At 32.5% G+C, this 22801-nt stretch overlaps 1 protein-coding gene across 1 annotated transcript; it reads left to right on the top strand.

The window, feature by feature from the left end:
* Positions 1 to 477: 477 nt before the first annotated feature.
* Positions 478 to 19683, top strand: LOC134721366 (transmembrane protein 231-like). The gene is made up of 7 exons (XM_063584318.1): positions 478 to 648; positions 7106 to 7272; positions 7658 to 7786; positions 9282 to 9425; positions 11131 to 11212; positions 16342 to 16447; positions 19103 to 19683. The coding sequence occupies exons 1-7, from the start codon at positions 510 to 512 to the stop codon at positions 19266 to 19268; spliced, it is 933 nt and encodes a 310-aa protein (XP_063440388.1). The 5' UTR covers positions 478 to 509; the 3' UTR covers positions 19269 to 19683.
* The last annotated feature ends 3118 nt before the right edge of the window (positions 19684 to 22801 follow it).

The following is a 22801-nucleotide window of genomic DNA, read 5'->3' as shown; positions in this document are numbered from 1 at the left end:
GCGGTAGGAGGGCGAGCCAAACAAATGCTGGAAGAAAAAAAAGAAAAAAAAACATTAGAAAAACAATAAGGTCTTTCCTCACGGAGAGGAAAGACCTTAAATATATAAAAAAAAAATGTATAGATATAACTATATATATATCACATATTGATGTTTTTGGGTTTTTTTTTATGATTTTCTTTTGTTTAACATAATCATTGTAATCATTGTAATCAAATGTACATTTAAATTTATCTTGATTATTCTGCTTGTAATGGGCGTCTTTAATTGACAATAAAATATTGAACGTAATGCTTTACTTTTTTTTCACCCAGAGCTAAGTGGCGAAAGGGGCGTAACTACTGTCGATAAAACAATTTATTATAAATACAAATTAATCATGATGAAAAAAAACCACCAATCTATCATGAGTATACACAGAAAATATATGCCAGAAAAATAAAGCACATATTTTATTTATCAAAAATTCTTTTATTTTCTTATTCACTTCGTTCCTGCTTTGTTTGAAAATGGCGGTGTACGAAGTATTTTCTCATCCAGAACTTCGACGTTACAAAACCCATATCTGTTCCAAGGCATCTATAATTTTAGTTGTGTTGTTGTTTGTTACAGTAATCCCTCCACTTTTCGTTGTTTATAGGAGTTATGGTAAGTGCGATGTAAGAAAATTTCAAAAAAATAAGATTTTTCACCGGTTATATCAAGTTGAAGCACGTTGACAAAATCACAAAATTATACAGATTCATGTTTATTTGTAAATTGGATAACAAAATGGTGACCAGCTTTCCGTATTGAGAATGCAAATGGGAAAGGTGTCAATGAGACAACCACCTGAACAAAGAGCAAACATCAAAAGCTAAAGGCCATCAATACACCTTATCGCTATTCCCGGCTGACCCTGCCGCTTGAACTTTTGACGCATACAACAATCACTTTTTCATTGTGGCGTCAGCTATTTTGTTTTATGACGTCATACTTTTACGGGAACCTGTGTGATATTCAGTAATGGCGGACAAATAGCGATAAGGTGTATGGGTCAAGAAAATCCTGCACCCTGAGGCAAATCTTAGTACACATGTTCCCCGTGATATGATCTTTCTAATTTCAATGCCACTTTCAAGTTTTTACCCGAATTTGTACAGTCCACAGAACATAGAAAATGATAGTGTGAGTGTGTCATCAGTGTACTTTCCAGTCCATCATTTTTCCATCACTTTGCTTTGCCTTACCTAGCTCAAAAGCAAAAACAAGTCGCCCTGTTGTTTATGATTCTGGGCTTTCAAACGCTGTTGTCATCAGACATTTTCAATTTTTACCAAGTTGAAACATCAATTTTTTATTGATAATATGAGGCAGGCTGTACCTGTGAACGGGGACGAAGTCTGTATTATTATTTTTTTAATTCAAACATGTCGATAAAAGAAACAGAAAAGTCTTTAGACTTTAGTGAGTGTCAACTTGACACTATAATCTTTCTGTATTTAAAATGTAGATCACACTGGTAGTTTTATGTGGCTATTGTATAAAACTCAGTAGTACGTTTATGATGTACATGAGGCCTAAATTAAAATATTGTTTGTTTCCCCAATCCCGAGCCTGCCAAGCCAGGTGTGGGTAGGTAGGTAGGAAAATAATTTTATTTATCCAAAAAGCTTGAACATTATCGGATGATCCGGCAAGCCTGAAAATCCAAACTAAGAAAATTTAAAACGGAATTTTTGTGTTTACGTTTCGTATTCTGTTTCCTATTACTGCACTAAAAAATCGTAAACCAGTGCACCGGAAACGTGACTGGTTAGCTTTCCCTGACACCCAAAAGCGAAAACAAGTCGCCTTGTTCTTGACGATACCAGTCGCATCCGTCATCGGACATTTTCAATTTTTAACAAGTTGATGAAACATCATTTTTTTATTGATAATTTAAGAAATTAAGACATAAACGGTTCATTATCTTAAGAAAAGAGGCTGAAGCATTGTATTTGCAGTGTGTAGCAGTTTATTTGATAAAAAATACAACTCATCACCTCGAACATTTTTGCAAGTTCCAGTGCTTGTCACTCGAAAACATACATCAACCTAAATTTCGACGGCAAAATAAGTTTGTTACTTCATTTAAACGTGATAAAAGTTGCCTCTAGTAAATGTTTAATCCATTTATTGCATTAAAAACGTCATGTTCCTTTCCAAATAACTTGTCAAACATCGTTTATTTTTGTAAATTTTCTTGCATTCGTCCGCCATTTACCGATTTCTAAACTATGGATCTGAACTGGACCAGCTAAGACCGAAATCCGTACTTTTACAATAATTATTATGGACGCATGGACGAAACAGCTGACAGACGAATATTGACCACAAAGGGAAAAATTATGTATGTCACATGCATTAAGAGACTTTTAGTTACATCTAATTGATTGGTGTCTATAATTCCATATATTTTTTTATGGATTGAATTTGTTTCAAACTTGATTAAAGTTGCTTAACTCTGAGACTATCACACTAGCTAATATCAATATATTATGGACCAGGTTAATAACTTATATATTTTTTGATGAGAAACACTGAATTTCATACTTAAGATAGTTTTGAATTAAATTGTAATTGATATATTATAATTTCTTTACATTTTTCAAAATAAAAAAAAGATATTAAATATTTAGTTGGAAGTTTCTCACAAGAACCTAAGTTGTAAGTAAACTTTTAATTTGAAATGTTACTTTAATTGTATACTCAGATATGAATTGAACAATATAAAAAGAACATTATTTACATATGACCCTTTATACTATAGAAAAATCCAAACATTGTAGGGCACCACACGAATGAGCACTTCTCTTTCAAATCTCACCACTTCTCCCTATCAGTTTCAAAAAGAGAAGTCACTTCTCCCTATAATTCTGAAGAAGTGTGAGCCCTACGATATCTGTAAACCAATTAAAAAAAAACAACTGGAAAGATCTAGTTTAAATTTATTTTTTTTCCCTCCTCCTACCCTAAGTTTTTGGGGCTGATGTCCGTAAACCAACTTATTAATAAAAACGGCCTAAAGTCGAATAGTTACGGATTCCAAATCATCACCGTTCAATTTTATAAAACACGGATTTTTATCATGACTTTTCGGTCCTGGTCCGGTATTTAGAAAAAGCTAATATAATGCTTCCTGTTTCTCAGGAGATATCAACCTATTGTTGGGTAACTATTTAACTGACTTCCGAAGAGGCAAACTTGCATTTTATGAAGTAGCTTTCCCCCTTTCTCTACTTCTCCTTGACAAAACGAAAATGTACGAGTCGAAAACATCTGAACAATTAATGAATGGATACATGCTACAGACAACATGTTAAACAACAAATTTTAGTGCATATCACTTTGCTACCACTCTTCAGTAATTTTTATTGTTAAATGCACGTTTATGAATAATTACTGAAAACTTTTCAAAAACACGGAAAATTTGATAGTTTGTTACTGGTTGTGTCAAAAGGGGGTTGGCATCTATAAATGCTTCCAGTATTTTTAAAGACCCATAACAAATGTTGAATATCTTCTAACATGTCTAAATGATGTTTGTAATTTTCATTTTACCTTTCTGTTATTGGTTCTGTTGTTAGGGATTAAGTTGTGACTTATTTAAGTTATGACCTCATATACAATGTAAACAAAGAAATGCTGTTATCCAGGTAACTTTTTTATCATATTAAACATTTATTAAAAATGATTGGGTGTTGAATTCCTTCCTATATTTGTTGATATGTTGATGATATACATTTTATTCAAAGTCTCATGCAAATAAGACGGGAAACAGAAGAAGACCAGAAACAGAAGTAGATCTGAAAAAAAGTTAACGATTTTGGTTTATTAGTAGAATGGAAACATCGGGAAATTGTCCCTGAAATTTTTTTATTTTTTTTATTGATTTTCTACCTTTACTGGGGACCTCGTCCCCATATTAATTAAAGAAATACATGTCCATGTAGGGTCACCCGTTTTCCCAGTCTGGGCAATACTCTCAGAAATTGGGAAAACTGGGCATTACTGGGCAATATGATTTTTTAAGCTTATTTTAACACAAAATAGAAAAGTGTTGGTGTAGGTTCATAGTATTACAGCTAAATATATACTTTTTATACAGATAACCATTGACAGTCATTTCTAAAATAATGAAAAATAAAATTTCATTCCCTTCTATATATGTAGATAGAATACAAGATTTGCACATTTAAGGAAACCTTGTTTCAATATTAATCCATACTTTGAAAAAAAATATTTATTGCAATGTTTAAGTGAATTTAATTTCAAATGCTATACATTCATATTACTAAATAAACACACTAAGGGTCAATAATTACTTACTAATTAGTGACAGTACATAGACATTATTTAAATGTTATTGTTAATTCTTATTACTTAATAGGAGTTATATTTAAAAAAAATTTTTTTTTACTATGTATTTACAGTTATACCAAACAAACAAAAAAGGTTTATATGTATATCTTAAATGTATAACATTTGTGTTTTATCACTGAATACTCTATAAAATTCAGACCAGTATTTTATATTACCCATATCACCAGTCTTGTCCAGTATAACCCACTAAAACCCAGTAAAACCCAGGTTTTCCCAGTATTCCCACTGGGCTAGGCAATACTCATAAAACCCAGGTTTTTGCCAACCCTGCAAACTCATAAAAAAACAACAACTGACAATGCCATGGCTAAAAATGAAAAGGAGAAACAGACAAACAATAGAACACATGACACAACATAGAAAACTTAAGAATAAACAACACTAACCCCACCAAAAACAAGGGGTGATCTCAGGTGCTCTGGAAGGGTAAGCAGATCCTGCTCCCATGTGGCATCAGTCGTGTTGCTTACGAGATAACAAACCCGGTAAATAGTCTAATTCGGTATGTCACATTTATGAAAGGGAAGGGGATTGTAGTAACGACGTAAAGAACATATCATAAATGTTTCTTATTTTAAGAAGCAATATAAATACATGTACACAGAGAGACACATTTTAAAACAGATACAAGTCTTTCTGTCATATCATTCTGTTGCAGACCTTGATTAATTTAAAATTATTTACCCCGGTGGAAAAGCTTGTATCGTATGCATTACTGGAATTTAAATAAGTTTTACTATGTTTTATAGGCGTTATAACATATCTAAGGATGACAACATTACATGTATGCACAAGACTTCTATTTCGTACTTTTAGAATTCACACTGAAATGACTGAAGTGATGTGGTGATTATGAATACTGTGAAACAATGTACAATACTTCTAGTCTGTATCATATGGAATCTGATGTTTAGTAGTTGTCATTTGTTAATGGTTCATAAGTGTTTTTTGTTTCTCATTTTTAGCTCACCTAGCCGGAAGGGCCAAGTGAGCTTTTCTCACCACTTGGCGTTTTGTCGTCCATCGTCATCGTTAACTTTTTACATTTTGAACTTCTTTTAAAGAACCACTGAATGGAATGAAACCAAACATGGCATGAATGTTCCTTATGAGGTGCTGACCAAGTGTTGTTACTTTGTAGCCGATCCATCATCAAAGATGGCCGCCAACAGGGGACTTAGTTTAACATAGGACCCTATGGGAAATGCATACAAATGACTTCTTTTAGAGAACCACTGTATGGAATGAAACCAAACATGGCATGAATGTTCCTTATGAGGTGCTGACCAAGTGTTGTTACTTTGTAGCCAATCCATCATCCAAGATGGCCGCCAGCAGAGGACTTAGTTTAACATAGGACCCTATGGGATATGCATACAAATGACTTCTTTTAGTGAACCACTGAATGGAATGAAACCAAACATGGCATGAATGTTCCTTATGAGGTGCTGACCAAGTGTTGTTACTTTGTAGCCGATCCATCATCCAAGATGGCTGCCAGCAGGGGACTTAGTTTAACATAGGACCCTACGGGAAATGCAAACAAAAGTCTTCTTCTAGAGAACCACTGAATTGAATGAAATCAAACATAGCCTTATGAGGTTGTGTTGTTACTTTTAGCCAAATTTTATATTTTTTTATATGATTTCAAAAACCCAAGTAGAATCAGGTGAGCGATACAGGCTCTTGAGAGCCTCTAGTTTATATAGATTAGATTGTTGGTTTTAGCATAAAAATATAGTATATAATATACCAATACACATAATTAACAGCACCTGGTGATGTTTCAAAAAGGACCTTCATAAGAGGCAGAATGGTGGATTTATGTTTGCACCCTATTTATATAGATATGGTAACCAGCAGTTCAGAGTTAGCCGGCAGTTCAGAGTTACTGTGAATTCATTTATTTTCGTGGGTATCAATTTTCGTGGATAAGGGAACACTTGCATTTTCGTGGATATTTAATTTCGGGGTTAAAATGCAATCTACATACAAGCCTATAACACATTTCTCATTCGTGGAACATTTAATTTCGTGGTTCACCTGTAACCACGAAATCCACGAAAATTGGTATCCAACGAAATTTAATGAATCCACAGTAACTGGAGGTTCAGAGTTAACCAGCGGATCAAAGAGTTATCCAGGGGATGAATATGTATCTGGTTGATATCTTAACAGGTTCAATTATCCTTTCAGTGAAAAATCCCAGTGGGATTTTCCATGGTTACAGTTATCTATATTTAGCTAATGACATTATACGGTAAACATGTGACCTGATGATATAACCAGATTTGAGCTTTAGCATTGTGTAAAGGTTGTTTTAATAATTTAAGAAGTAAATGGTAATCATTTAGTCTTGATCTTTGGCTTATGATACACCTAAATATCAAGTCTTGGAATAGTATGTCATGGTAGTCATGTGATCATGACATTTGGCTTATGATACACCTAAATATGGCTTTTGACTAGACTGTTGGGTTTTACTCTAGTAATTTTTTTGGGACCCTTTATAGCTTGCTGTTGGGTGTGAGCCAAGGCTCCATGTTGAAGACCATACCTTGTCCTACATTACATTTGTATATAATGGTTTACTTTTATAAATTGTAACTTAGATGGAGAGTTGTTTCCTTGGCACTCATTTCACCTATATCTATTGTTAACTTTTTTGACAATCTTTGCTTATCCTAATGAATATTTTCAGGATTTTGGTTAAAGGAAGGTTTTTATGAGGAAACACCTGACATAGAGTTTAAGAGGCAGCTACTCCTGGTTTTAGAGCTAGAAAATGAAGGCGATTTTATTACCTATAGTACTTACCAAAGATATAACCAACTTCAACAACAAAATCTACGAGTACCACTGATTCAAGTAAGACAACCAACAGGGTAATACAGAACACACAGACATATTGGGAAGAGGTTTCTAAAGTTATAAATTTCACCTGTTAGATTTTTGTACAATTTTAAGAGTTGAGGAATTTTGTAGGAAACTTCTTTCACTAAATCAAATTTAGATACATGCAACTCTCACTAGTCATGTTGCTATATATATACAGCTGTTGTTTTCATTAATAGTTAATTCTTTGATATTCTCTGTAATTTTTTTTATTTTTTCAATAAACATTTATTTTTGTCTTGCTTGACGGAGTCAAAAAGCGAGACAATGTATAAGTTTGTTATTAGGTCTAATTTATGGTGAACCACTAGTGGCAGGTCAAAGATATTGAGTATGCAGTTGAACTATTTATTTTCAGTCAAGAGAAGAGGATTGGAATAGAGACGGTAAAGCTGATGGATTAGATTTACATTTAGAAATGCCACTTCAGGACACAGAAAAGGTCACCGGAGTGAAACTGATTCTTATTTTCCAATACAAGTTATTTGTAAGTTCCCAGAGGAATAGTGATAAAATGTTTTAATTCTGTGTATATAGAACTAATGAAAAAACCAGTTGAATCTGCTTATAAGTAACTTTCTATACTGTCCAGCTCATGACTTTTATAGCATTGTTTAGGTTTCTTGTAATTTAATCAAGACAAAACTTTTAACTATGGGTCTACTTTGAGTAAACCATATATTTTACAAGCTTGCATAGCCATCTCATTGAGATCTCTTTGAGTTTAAAGTAGACTTTAGATAAATTCTTCCTCTGAAATCAGTTGGCAAATTAGGGTTCCCCAAGCTTGGTCAACATCATCTTAATGATGGTTAATTTTAATGTTTTCAAAATGGCAGCTTATTCTTAAAGTTCAGCACAGTGGTTAAATCAACAAATTTGAAAAAAGCCTTCAAAAACCAATTTGTATCAAGCTGAGAATAAATGACACATAGGAAATTTTCATTAGATAAAAAGCAGTAAAATTGTAAATAAGTTACAGGTCATGTAAAAAACATTCCATGAGTTTTTGTATTGGAGGTGTTCTTTATATTTGATAGTTAGCTAAAAAAAACTCACATTGTAGAATCCCCATAAATAGATAAACAGGAGAGATGATTGCTGTTGACTTTCTGTTAACCTAATTATGTAAATTGGACTTTCATTAAATAGACAGACTTGGGCTTCTTTTCACTTTTACTTTATAAAACATGTATACAATTATGGCCCACTCAGGAGGTGTATATCAAAATTGTCAACCTGAGAAAGGGTTATTCCAAGAGCCAGAGGCGGATTTAGGGGGGGGGGGGCCCGGCCCCCCCCTTTTTGGGAAAAAAATTGGTTGCTTATGTAGGGAATCACTGAAGCGTGACTGAAGTGGGCTCCCTCTTAGGTGAGTCAGTGGGCCCCCACTTATGAAAATTCCTGGATCCGCCAATGAGAGCTGTGTTTGGTCTTGTTTCTTCGTCACTTGATGATCCTTGGTGGAATTCTAGATTTAAAATGCTGATAAAATTTATAAAAAATGCATTGGGTCCTCTTACTCCACTAGATCTTTAACTTTGAAATCCAACTCAGTGATTTTGAGTTAACAGCTGGCAAGCCATTTTTTAGGTACTTTGGTATGTTAATTCAATAATTGTAATAAAAGGATAACATGCAAATACTTAAAACACCTTCAATCTATAGTTTTAAATATATTCAGCTGTATATATCAACATATTTATCAAATCAAGAAAAGATATAAGTTTTGCTCAAATAAAAAAAAGAAAGGCTGCATATTTTATTTCTTCAAAAACTTGTTATACTGTATCACAAATAAATTACATTTGTAACTATATTTTTAAATGATATGTTTATACAGTTTCCTTCAGATAACTTTTTATTTTACTGCAAAGAAGGAGTGAATGTCAGTGATGCAGCAACTCAACAACACAAATAACCCAAATAGCCATGTAAATACAACATCTTTATATTAGATAAACAAATGTTTTATTTTTCAGAGGTATTCCACTTTCACCATGGAATGCATGGCATATATATATCATGATTCTGCCAAAGCTGGATCTAAATATGATGTTTTTGGAGATCTAAAAATGAGTCAAAGAACACCATTAGCTCACAGAGGAACTGATAACAGATTTGATGTAGGTTTTCTGTATAATATAATTTTTATGCCCCTCCTACCATAGTACAGGGGCATTATGTTTTCTGGTCTGTGCCTCCGTTCGTCCGTCAGTGCGTCCGTGCGTCCTTTCCCTTCAGGTTAAAGTTTTTGGTCAAGGTAGTTTTTAAAGAAGTTGAAGTCCAATCATCTTGAAACTTAGAACACATGTTCCCCATGATATGATCTTTCTAATTTTAATGCCAAATTATAGTTTTGACCCCAATTTTATGGTCCACTGAACATAGAAAATGATATTGTGAAGTTCAGGTTAAAGTTTTTGGTCAAGGTAGTTTTTGATGAAGTTAAAGTCCAATCAACTTGAAACTTAGTACACATGTTTCCTATGATATGATATTTCTAATTTAAATTCAAAATTAAAGTTTTGACCCCAATTTCATGGTCTACTGAACATAGAAAATGATAGTGCGAGTGGGGCATCCGTTTACTATGGACACATTCTTGTTATATCAGATTTAAAATTTGTGAATGTCAAGGCTAAACCTTACTCTGTCACTTTATAAGGTTTATTTTAAAACCAGAATAGTTAATTTCCAAGAAGATCTTAACCTTAGCTCTTTAGGTTATTTTTTAACATTACAAACATGAATTGAAATAAACAAAGATATGGTTGTGCAACCATCCAAAAAAATAAATAGATTAGAACACAAAATGAAGCTATTTGTGAACTCATCAAGAGATGGTGAGCAAAAGCCCACATTTAGATTTATGACCAGTACGGCAGTAGCTTAAAAATTCAACCACTGTTATTGGAGAATCATTTCATGGCCCAGTTGAAGCATGTGAAAACACTGCATTCAAACTTTGAATACTTAAAAGCTGCAAGTCTTTGCCATTTGGTGATGGATCTCCTTCATTATTCTGATCTTCTATACTGGAGGCTGGGTTTCTTCATAAACCACATGACACAGTGTGACATTGCTTTTTCATAGTGGGACACACCATTATAATTGTCATAAGCCTGACACCACCAGCAGTGTAACAAGGAAACAACACTAGCTTTTGGATAAAATAACTTCTTTCAGATAGACTTTAAATACCTTATTCAGTCTCAAAAACATGTATTACAGTAATAAGGCTTGTAATAATTTTAATTTTCATACTAGTAGATTTAGAAAAAAAAGTGTAAGTAAATAAAATTGAGAAAGGAAATGGTGAATATGTCAAAGCGACAACCACCCGACCATAGAGCAGACAACAGCCGAAGGCAACCAATGGGTCTTCAATGTAGCGAGAATTCCCGCACCCGTAGGTGTCCTTCAGCTGGCCCCTAAAAATATGCATAATAGTACAGTGATAATGGACGTCATACTAAACTCCGAATTATACACAAGAAACTAAAATTTAAAATCATACAAGACTAACAAAGGCCAGAGGCTCCTGACTTGGGACAGGCGCAAAATTGCGGCGGGGTTATACATGTTTATGTGACTTGGGAGTCGTTGGGACAGGCATTTTATTCTAATATGACGTGCTTCTTTCGCTTTGTGAACAAACTCATGCTCTTAATCCAATAAAATTTGTTTGCGCATGCATATATTGACTTCTTAAGAATAATGAATTTTATCAAATTATCATGCTCTTAATATATTTCCATGAATTTAAAATACTTTCAAACTTTTAAATGGTGCACATGATGTTACTAATTCATTTTTTTTTCTTTTCAGACTCCAGTTGTTAATTCTTCAAGTGTTTATGCTAAAGATTATGAATTTTCCAAAATATTTAAAGAATACACAGGAAGGAATGGTAAATATCACCATTCATAAATTTCTATTCATTCTTATTTTAGGCTGAAAAAGTATCATATGTTCGGAGATATTTCACCATGAAGATGAGCCTCTGAAAAAAAATGCCTTAAAATTCATTAGACAGTCAATGTACAGAGAGAAAATAAATCTTATTCCTTTGCTGAATATTTAATAAGGATATAACAATAGAGAAGAAATAAGAAGCGTTTGCTGATTACGTTTAAGCCATATGTTGATGACACATTGCTTTGTTCCCAACATGCGTATGGGCTATATTATTATTAGGAATTATTATGAACTGTTTTATGCATTTCAACCTGCAATGTTTGTGTTTTTGGACAATAAAGTGAACTTACAAACTACTACATACATTAAATTTGGTTCCAAGTCCGAATAAAGACTTAGGGAAGTCATTTTTCTTCTAATTGTTGCAATCATGTTTTATTTTTGGCGCAAATGATACTTATAATTTTAAAACATGTGGCGCAAACGTAGCATTGGAGAAAAAAAGTTAGGCTCTAAAGGACGCATTTTTTGCACAAACGTATCTGTCCCGAACATTTCTTATAGGAGTTGTTGCCCTTAAGTGATGAATTTACTTTTTTTATTTTTATTTTCGTCTCTATTATCTTGAAAACTATTATTTATAGAGTTAAACTCACATAGCAAAAATGGTCAACTAGACAAGATCTATAAATAAAATAAACATGGCCTTAATAGAGTAGTTCAGGGAAAGCTTGTTCGCAACCTAGAATTCTGATTGGGTCAAGCGTTTAATTAAAATCCATGCGAGAATATGCGAGATTTGAATGAACTGGGGGCAAAGTCATATATAGTACACATCACATATTCAATGTTCAATAGGCGTTTATTAGGACGCCTGCCGCTTTCCCGTTTACCTTTGAAGTAGTTGAGTGTCATCTGTTTTTTTGGTTGTTTATGTTTATGTTTAATAAAGTAAAATAAAAAATAGTGTGAAAAATTTCGTGAGAAAATTGGAAAATAATTTTGAAATTACGGCTTGCAAATATCTAAAACGAAATGTTTGATAAAGAAGGAACGAGGTCCTTCAAGTCCCTTGAAGCTGTTAAGTACTTTGAGGTAGTTTATGTGCAGAAATATCATTTTTAGCGATTGAGAATAATTTCCAGAAACATGCTGGCGTAATGGCATTATAATTGCCAAACAGCTAGTATATCATACAATGGTGACACTACATAATTTAATTTTTTTAGCTTTATTTCGGGAGAATATAGATAAACAATCTAAACCATATGACTGTCATGTAAAAACGGAGCTTTTTGAAAAGTTTTTGCTGGTCATAACACATAGTCGTAATGAATGATATTATACGATGTATTCAATAAAAAATAACCGTGGCTTCATAAATGTTATGTTTTCAAAATTGTATAAATAATCTGATCGTTAAACCTTGGAACAGTAGATACGTTCCTAGTTCAAAATATAATAAAATAAGTTTCCATAAAATCAGGTCAACATATGGAATTAAAATCTTAGCAAAAAAGCCACACCGGCACTAATAAGATATATACAATGTCTTTACTCTGACTGTTGCATTTTGAATAAACAAGTGAAAAGTCCAGCGCAATGTAGAACACAATCGTTTCAACCTTCATAAATCACAGTGTTCCAGCTAGGCCGTTTTCAGAGGGCACAGCGCCCGCCCTTTTCCGAGTGGCGCCCTGTGCCCTTTTTACAGTTTCCAGGGCGCCCTGCCTTTTTTTAAGATCGATTGCATATTAATTTGTGCGTATATGATAAGCTAATTACTAAATTTTACCTGGGGGAAAGTTTATGGCTTTGTTTACGACCCCAAGCTAATCAATGGTTACAACTGGTGTCATAATCTGTTGTTATAGGTAATCCGTTTATCGGATGGGTCATTAATGATCATCAACATTAATTCATTCAAATAGAATCGGTCAGTCGGCAATTATATTTGAAGAAATATGCATACAACAACTCGGGCACAATTTGCGATGTTTACTGTAGTTTCATGGAGGAAACGTAATGACAGAAGATTGGAAAACCATAATAAACTCGTTGAAGACATTGTTTTACTTGTTTTCCGTAAATAAAAACAGAAAATTCAGACGTATTTGTCATTGACTGCCTTCATTTTTGATACGAAAATAACAAAATCGGCCGCCATATTGTGATCATATTTACATCATATTTACGTACTGTTTATAATCCTCCAAAGAAGGAGCACACCCGAATAAAGAAAGATAACTCAATCTGATTTTTTCCTTGCATTGAGTAACCCATTTACATATTCTAAAATATGTCTCCATACTTCTTGCTAAATTGCTTAAGAATATATATGTTTAGGTATTTATTTTGAGTTATGGGGAAAGTTAAAGAGGGTCTTTGTAGCAGTGTTGGTAGGGTGCCTTGGTCATCTTTTTCTGTATTTATTATTGATACAATTTTTCACTGTTGCTTTATATCCTAAAATTATGAATTTACTGAGCACAGCTGTTTTGTGCTGTATTGCCATTAAGCACAGCAGGGGTAGAAAGGTGAAACTGGTAAAATGTGCCAGACTATAGAAACAGTATGAAACAGGTCACCTCTCAAAACATACTGCATATAAAGTTCAACTGTGCCAAGCAATGATAAAAAAAACTTGTGTGACAAGCTGCTTGACAAGTTGTTCAGCATTAAAAGTAGAAAGATAGAGTTCTATATGGGCTAATGATGTTGTTCTTGTATAACCTGTGATTCAACGAATAAACACAAATGTTTGATTAACATCTTTTATTAAAATATGCCCTTTTCATATTATCATATCGCGCGTTAAATGCCCTTTTTCAGTATTGGCACCCTGCCCTTTTGAAAACCTAGCTGGAACACTGAATCATTATCATGATCTTGATCTGCATGGATATGCAACTGGACGATTGAACAAAACGGTTATTGATGACTGCATAAAAATCTTCAACCTCAGAAAAACATGAAATTAACTGTTCAGGAAAAACGAAGTCCATCTCGTAGTAAAATACGGAAAAATGAAATTAAATATTTGCAAAATTCTGCCCTGGATACTGTATTTTGGACAGAAAGAAGCTTCTGTCCCAATTTCAAAAAAAATCCTATATGTTTGACAACGATTTTGATGCAAAACAAAACTTTAACCACAGACTGAACCTACATGTATGCTGAAGTAGTCGGCGTGAATGCTGATCGCTAAGTATCGCTTTCGCAAAACTTGCCAAAAAGAAGGATGTATGTCAAAAGATCCAAGTAGGCAGCTTTTTCACTCATAAATCTTAAAGACCTCCTTGCTTTTGACAAGACGACAATAATTGTTTTCTTTTTGTCTGAGGGTGTCGGGTGGGAGGGGGGGGGGGGGGGGGGGGTCTTTTTTCTATAGTAATTGTAATATAACAACACTGTTCATTAAAAGTATGTAATCAAATGCCAAACTATATATATATAGATATATATATGCGAGATAATTTACTTTCTGAAGTTACAACAACAAAAAAATATAAAGTATCTTATTTTCTGTTTTAGATCTTATTAAATCTCATTGAAATTAACTAGATATTCTGTATACAATATTAATATATATCAATATTATATTGAATTAAGTACACAAAAAAATATGTAAATTCAACACACGCATGCAATCAGTATCTCTTTCGCAAAATTCCATTTAAATATATGTTCAAAATACTAGCCCTGATTCGGGGCTAGTATTTTGAACATATATTTATTTGGTATCTAACAGTCAGAACATGATTATGATTATAAGGGGAATATTAATTGTGTCCAACTGTCGCCTGGTGAGATTAATAGTTTAAGGTAAAACTTTATGATACCATATGGCCTAGGTGTTGATTGACTTTTATTGTTATGACCTAATATCTGTGCCTCAGATATGGTAATGTAATAGCACCCGTACCTTCTTGAATATACAGACGATCTGCTAAGTGAACATCACAGCATGAATCTGTCCATTTTTACGTGAAGTTAACACTCAAAGGCATGCAGGTGACATATCAAACCGTTCCTTTTGTAATTAGTACGATTAATTAACATATCGGTCAAAATAGTCTGTTTGAATATGTCAGTGGAATCTTCAGCTTTAGAAGAATGTAACAAACTTTGTATTTATAAAGGATATAAACTATTTGGTTTTGAAAGATACTTAGATTTTCATTGAAATGCATCTATATTAATAAAATTGCGTAGCAGCACACTAAGATTAAATGTTGAAGTTGGTCATTATCTGAATACTCAAAGAGATAATAGAATTTGTATATATGTTGCAATATGAATGTTTTGGAGGACGAATATCATTTTGTTTTATCATGGCCAATGTACAGATCTGTGCGTATAGAATTTTATATTTATTCTACTGGCCAAATCGGCACAAGTTAGATAATTTATTCTAAATCTCTGACAGTAACACTTTGCAATTAATAAATGCAGCTTGGAAAATTAGATCACATATGATTGTCATAATATTATTGTATACTCTGTAACTTCTGTTCTCTGCTGTCTTATGTTTGTCATATATTGTATATATTTTCGTTTGCCATAGTATGTATATGCTTCTTGAAAATAAAGGATTCATTAATCTGACTACAGTAATAATGCGCATTGCTTCCCTGAACTAGAGTGTTGTCAGACAACTACTTAATAAAGTTATTACCGTTTAATGACGTGTTTTCTATGTTGTGGCATTTTTGGCTAATATCTTAAAAACTATAATAAGATGGAAACTATAAATAGATAGAAAATTAAATAGGCAAACATGACCAACAAGACAAGTTCTGGAATATTTGAAATTATTGCAAAAAATGCAACAGGGTTATAACTCATATTTTGAAATAGTTTATATGAATGAAACAGGATTTTTCTCAATATCGCAAAAAAATAAAATTGCTTGTTAGTCTAAAATGATAAAATCACAATAATAAATGCACACAATAATTTCTGAATTTACAGTAAGTCAATGAGGCTGAAATTGTCTGACTACTTCAAATTGGAGTTATTGCTTTAATGACAATTTTTACCCATTTTTGCTCTAGTTTGTTACCTCTTATTGAGCTATAATTTACCTTGTCTTATCCAAATTTATTGACCTTTTTTCAGTAACAACATATCTGCAGGCTCCATACACATCTTGGATTACAGGACGAGGTGCTGGCCAACCATTTGTCATCAGTGCCAATATTACTTATCCAGAAGAGAGATATCTGTATCCTTTTATATATTGAGAAATTAATATACACTATTTTCCCATTTACTCTAATGGCGATACATTTATTTCTTTTTGGTCCTTATAATCTGCTGCTAGCAGGAAAGAAGTGGAGACAATTCACCTGCTTCTGTCTTTTTTCGCTAGCTAGGTCACTTTTAAAAGGCATTCATTAGCTGCAAAGCTTACAAAAAATCTAAACATAATTTCATTGTTTGAATCATTTATAATTATAAAGTGGAAATGTGAAATTATATTCTGCTATTAAAAGTCGGTTTGGTTCCATTTTGTCAAAATAAGATCAAAATGTTGATGTTTCATCTACTTGCACATTGTTGCAAGTCAATAATTCAACTCTTTTGAATCTAATTTCAGTCAACCAGAATCAGTCTTTACAAATTATTGTTACAGGAACTGTGTCCATTAGAAACGTAATTTAATTGAAAAACTGTATTGTAAGCATTGGTATGCCTACATTTCTTGGATCATTTGATGAAATTTATTGAAAATGTTGAAATCAGCAAACTTGGAGTTAGTTTATATGAGCACCATTTTACTATTTTTGCAGGAGTTATACCCATTTAAAAAGAAATAATTTAGAATGGATTGCAAGAAGTCTCAAAATTTCCCCATATGATATCAATTGAAAAGTTTATAAACAGAACAAACAAAATTATATATATATGTAACACTCAGAAACGTGTCCTTCCCCCCAAACGTGTCCGATTCCCCCAAACATGTCTAGTTGAAAACAGCGCCAAAGCGTGTCATTTGTATAAACGCCCAAACGTGTCCATTTCCCAACTAACCCCCAAACGTGTCCATATCAAGCTTTATTTGGTTAATGCTATTTCATTAACGTATACTAATTTTACCATTTCATTAAAAATATAAATAAGGCACGTTAGTACTTTTTCAAACCGGCAGAATTAAACTGGGTTAAAGTGGGGTGTCGTTTCGGCTATATCGTATGTAAATTGTAAGCAAACTTGTTCAGTTAAACTGTACAGTTTAAGGGTCAAAGTGTCCATTTCTCTGCGCATTAAAACTTTAATGTTCTCCCTAATTATGCCTGAAATACTGGCAACTGGACAATTCGCAATCAACAGTATAAAGTTAATTTATTCAGTAGAACTGAAAAAACATTAAAACTTGTATGTTTTTTCTAAATATGCATGAAATACTTGCAACTGGACAATACGCAACCAACAGTCTAAAGTTTATCTTAACAATAGAACAGTAAAAAACAAAAAATAAAAACAGGTAGCCTATGTTCTCTCTAAATAGAACTGCAAAAACATTAAAACTTGTATGTTCTTTCTAAATATGCATGAAACACTTGCAACTGGACAATACGCGATCATCAGTTTAAAGTTAATTTGTACAGTATAACTGTAAAAACATTAAAACTTGCAAAACAAGTGTTCGCTCTAAATATACGTGAAGTACTTGTGTCTGGACAATACGTAATCAACAGTCTAAAGTTTATTTATACACTACAAAAAAAAATGCAATTAAAACCGGCGTTGATCACACAATAATAATATTCATAAAAAAAGAATCTATAAAACCTCTGCCTGAAATATGTGGCACTGGACGTTATGTCCCTTTATCGTGTTTCTTTAAGTGATGCTGGAAAACTAAAATTTATTAATAAAAACAGATAACCAGTTTATGATTTGATGAGATTTTGAAATACACACAAACTATTGACAAAAGTGTGAAAAAAATGCTGTTAAAAGCCCGCCATGCAATATGCGGATAAATATATAAGTGTATTAACAATAACAGATTAATTTTGAAATTATGATAATCATTAAAACCCTACATTGAACTAACTTAATCAGATAAATGACAACTTTAGCATCTGTGTCTCCCATTATAGAACTGCCGTAAACGTTATCAGTAATTTTATTTAGGAGATACATGTATTAGCGCTACAAGACGTGTGACGTTTTGGCGTTAAATATTGGACACGTTTTGGCGAATAACAATTATCGGACACGTTTGGGGAATATTGTACATTTCGGACACGTTTAGGGAGAAAAGACACGTTTGGGGGAATCGGACACGTTTGGGGGGAAGGACACGTTTGGGAGTGTTACATATATGCGTTAGGCATATCAAATATGTGCTTTGAAGGGAAGAGTGGAAATCTCATATTTATATAAAAAATTTTAACAGAAATTTTGGAAGCTTGAATTGTTTTTACTGATGTAATTGTTTGCACCATTTTGATTCTACCAGACAACCATCTAGGTCATTAATAACTGGCAAAATGATATTTTCTTGTTAGCAGGGTAGTTCCAGCAAACTTTGCTTTATGACTTATGATTATTTTTGTATTTTCTTAAAAAGGAAAACAGTAACAAAACAAACACAGAATTTTTCTGCTATTTATAATCAGGCATTAGAAAATTTGAATGTCTCAATATCCATTATCTATGATAGAGATGATCTATATTAAAAGATTTGATTCATAATACTCATTAATTTCATTCAGAATATGCATCAAACAATTTCTTCTAGATTTAAAGCACATTCAGAAAGCAAAAACTAAATTATTTAATTGATTGTATGAAAGGAGTGTGAATTACTATTGTAGTTTGCAATGTGTTTTCCATTTAGATATTGTTTTCCTTAACATGACAATAGGTACACAACAGGATTCTGGTATATGATAAAGTGGGGCTGGATCCAATATGTCTCAGTTCTACTCATATTCCTCTTCCTCTTTGATAGAGTCAAAGTTTTTATCTATCAGAACCAACTGGTACAAACTATTGTTGAAACTCCTTTCCGCAAAGAGAAAATGCAGTGATGAATGTTTTACTTAGATTTAAAGACAATTTCAAGAATGGTGATAACTGAAAGGAAACAATGATCTGGATAATTCAATTTGTTTACAATTATGGCAGCAAGAAAATACAGAATTGACTGATGTGCATACCTTTTACAACAATATCAATTCTAATGATGAGTGACTATTGAAATGAAAAAAGTGAAGAATCAGAATTAATATTAAATATTTGGACTGTTATTATGTATTAGAGGTTCATTCATCTGTCTTAGTTATACAGATTTTGTATGGTGCGCTTTGGGAATATGACAAACAGTAATCTGTCAGCATAAAAGCAGCTTTCAAAAAACTATTTAGCCTTGCAAAATTTTTCATCAACTTAATCTGTCAGATTTTATAATGAAAAAAAACCTCTAAATTTAATTAGATTTAATTTTTTTTTAAAAAGATGAAAATTAAGATGCACAAACTGTAAATATGTTTCATGAGTATGTTGGACAGACTTATATTTATTGTTGGTCAAAAGACTTTTGTATTTTCTATGATATGATGATATGGTAATTTAATAGATGTGTAATCATGAAATCACTGATGGAATTAAAAGATTTAAAAAAATAATGTTATTGAGATTTTAAAAGGCAAAAGTGATATTTTTATGTTCCATTGTATTGACTTTCTGTATGATAACTGGTGTTTGCTGATACTGTTCTAAGCGTAGGCTATATAAGTGCCATTGATGATATAGGTAAATTTACATTTTAACATCTACTTCTGTTTGGGAATTATGCTTATGAAATGGAAAAATCATCAAAATCAATTTATTTTTACTTTATAACAACAGTTTGGTACTTTCTGTATATATTGATTACTTACGGTATCTAGTATGTAATTTAGTATGAAGAGATATTATTTAAGTTGGATAGAGTTATTTTTCTTTTAACAATTTGCAGTCAAATAATAATAAAATAGTAAATGAGTTGAGTGAAATCTATATGTTTATTTTAGATATTTTGACACAATTTTAAGTGTTATGTTTTGTTGTTAAATGTTTTACAAATATTGAATGAATATGTGATTTATTTATATTTGTGGAAAATGGAATGTTTGTGAAAAAAAGAATGAAAAAGTCGATGTTTGTTTGTTAATGGTATGAAACAATGAGTTTATAACATATTTGTACATAGAGTCAGTAATTTATATTCATATTTTTACTAGTATTTTGTAGGAAAGTAATAAAAATATATTTAAAACTAATTCATGATGTGTTTGTGTTAATGTTACAAAGGACATCTTTATTATTATATGATAATGAGTTCTTTGACCTATAATGGTTTACGTTTACAAATTGTGTCTTTGATGGGAGGTGTCTCATTGGCACTCATACCACATTATTTTATTTATAACTAACACCTCAAACTTTGTTACATTATTTTTTGTTTGTTAAAGGTTTAGCAAAGTAGACATATGGAAATGCAATATGACAGGTGTCACATGTGTAGCGGGATCTGCTTACCCTTTGAGAAATCCTTAGATTCCTCTCTTAGTTGTGGTTTGATGTTGCTAAGTTGTGTTTTTATGTTGTGTTATATTTACTGTTGTTTGTTTTTTGTCAAGCCTGCCACTTTTGTTGCAGAAAGCTTGACATAGGGATGGTGATCCAGTGCCGAGGCAGCGTTAGCTCACTTCTTAAAAGGTTTATATTTTAGAAGGTGTAAGATCTGGATGCTTCATACTTTGTATATGGATGCCTCATGTTACAAAGTTTCCGTCAGTCACATGTCCAATGTCCTTGACCTCATTTGCATGGTTCAGTAATTACTTTAAAAAAAAGTTAAGATTTTTTGTAATGTAAAATTCTCTCTTATTATAAGTAATAGGATAAATATATTTGGTATGTGCGTACCTTGCAAGGTCCTCATGTTCGACAGACAGTTTTCACTTGACCTCGACCTCATTTTATGGATCAGTGAACAAGGTTATGTTTTGGTGTTCAAGTCCATATCTCAGGTATTATAAGCACTAGGGTTAGTATATTCGGTGTATGGAAGGACTGTAAGGTGTACAGTTTAGTTTTTGTGTTTTGGTCTGTTTTTATAGTCGTACATTTATATTAGTATCAAGTCTGCGTCATCCGAAGACGGATGGTTTCCGGTTAATAACTTTAGTATAAGTAAATAGACATGAATAAAATTTTAACACATTGTTAATAACCACAAAAGCTTGGGATTGATTTTGGGGGTAATGGTCCCTAAGGTTAAGGAATTATTTTTCTGGTTAAAGGACAGTTAAGACAATTTGAAAGCAGTGTAAGGGAGGTAATCCAAAAGTAATGTTTGAACTACTTCACACTATGTGTATTTGAAATTTGCCAATAAATTCAGAATAATAAACTCCATTGGAAAATTGCCAATAACTTTAATAAGTATAATTGGAAAATTGCCTATAACTTTAATAAGTATAATTAAGAATATGCCAATGACTTAAGTATAAGTAAATATGAATCTTTGAAATTTAAACACAAAGTTTGAAACCACAAAAAGGAAGGTTAGTATTGATGTTGGGGGTTATGGTCCCTTTGGTTTAGGAATAAGGTGGATAAAAGGGGCCCAAATAAGCATTTTTCTAGTGTCCAGACAATAATTTGTGGAACAGTGTATAGAATTGCCTGAAATTATATCACAAGTTTCCACACCACAAAAGGATGGTTAAAATTGGAGTTGTGGAGTTACATGTATGCCTCAATCTGTTTACGAATTAGGGGCAAAAAATGAAAAAAAAGGAAAACAAGGGTTTCTTGGTTAATGGACAATTACTATAGCTTTGTTTCTTTATGTTGGTACTCTTTGCTATATGTTTGCTAGTTCTAGTATGACATTTTTTATAAACTGTTTTCAGAAACATCAAATACTGTGCTTTAAATACATATAATAATTAATAATTATCATTATCTTGAGATCATTAGCTGTTAATTTATTCTTAGAAGTTACAATTAATTAATATTAATTTCAAAATTTATTAGACCACATTCATTCTGTGTCAGAAACCTATGCTGTGTCAACTATTTAATCACAATCCAAATTCAGAGCTATATCAAGCTTAAATGTAGTGTCCATACTTGCCCCAACTGTTCAGGGTTTGACCTCTGTGGTCTTATATAGCTACATCCTCTGGGTATCCAGTTAAAAAAATACATCCAATGACATCGCGATTCAACCAAGATGACCACCCTTGCTTGAAATAGAACATGGGGGTTCTTATAATGCTATAATCTTGTCGTTTGCTTCCTTGTTCTCGTAGTTGTCTTCGTCCTCCAAAGACACACGTTGTTTCCAAAAGATAACTTTTGTTTTAGTGAAGCGATCTCTATGAAATTTAACATGAAGAAGGTTGGGATTAGTTTTGGGGGTTATGGTGCCAACAGTTTAGGAATTCGGGGCAAAAAACAATTTTGTACCAATTTTGTAGTTTTTGGACAATAACTTATGTGTAAGTGTATGAATCTTTATGAAATTGTACCACAAGGTTCAATATCACAAAGGGACAGCTGTGATTGA

This window comes from Mytilus trossulus, chromosome 6, assembly GCF_036588685.1.
Source record: "Mytilus trossulus isolate FHL-02 chromosome 6, PNRI_Mtr1.1.1.hap1, whole genome shotgun sequence".
In the NCBI taxonomy this organism is placed as follows: Eukaryota; Metazoa; Mollusca; class Bivalvia; order Mytilida; family Mytilidae; genus Mytilus; species Mytilus trossulus.
Note: the sequence above shows the minus strand (reverse complement) of the source record. Positions and strands in the feature narration are given on the sequence as shown.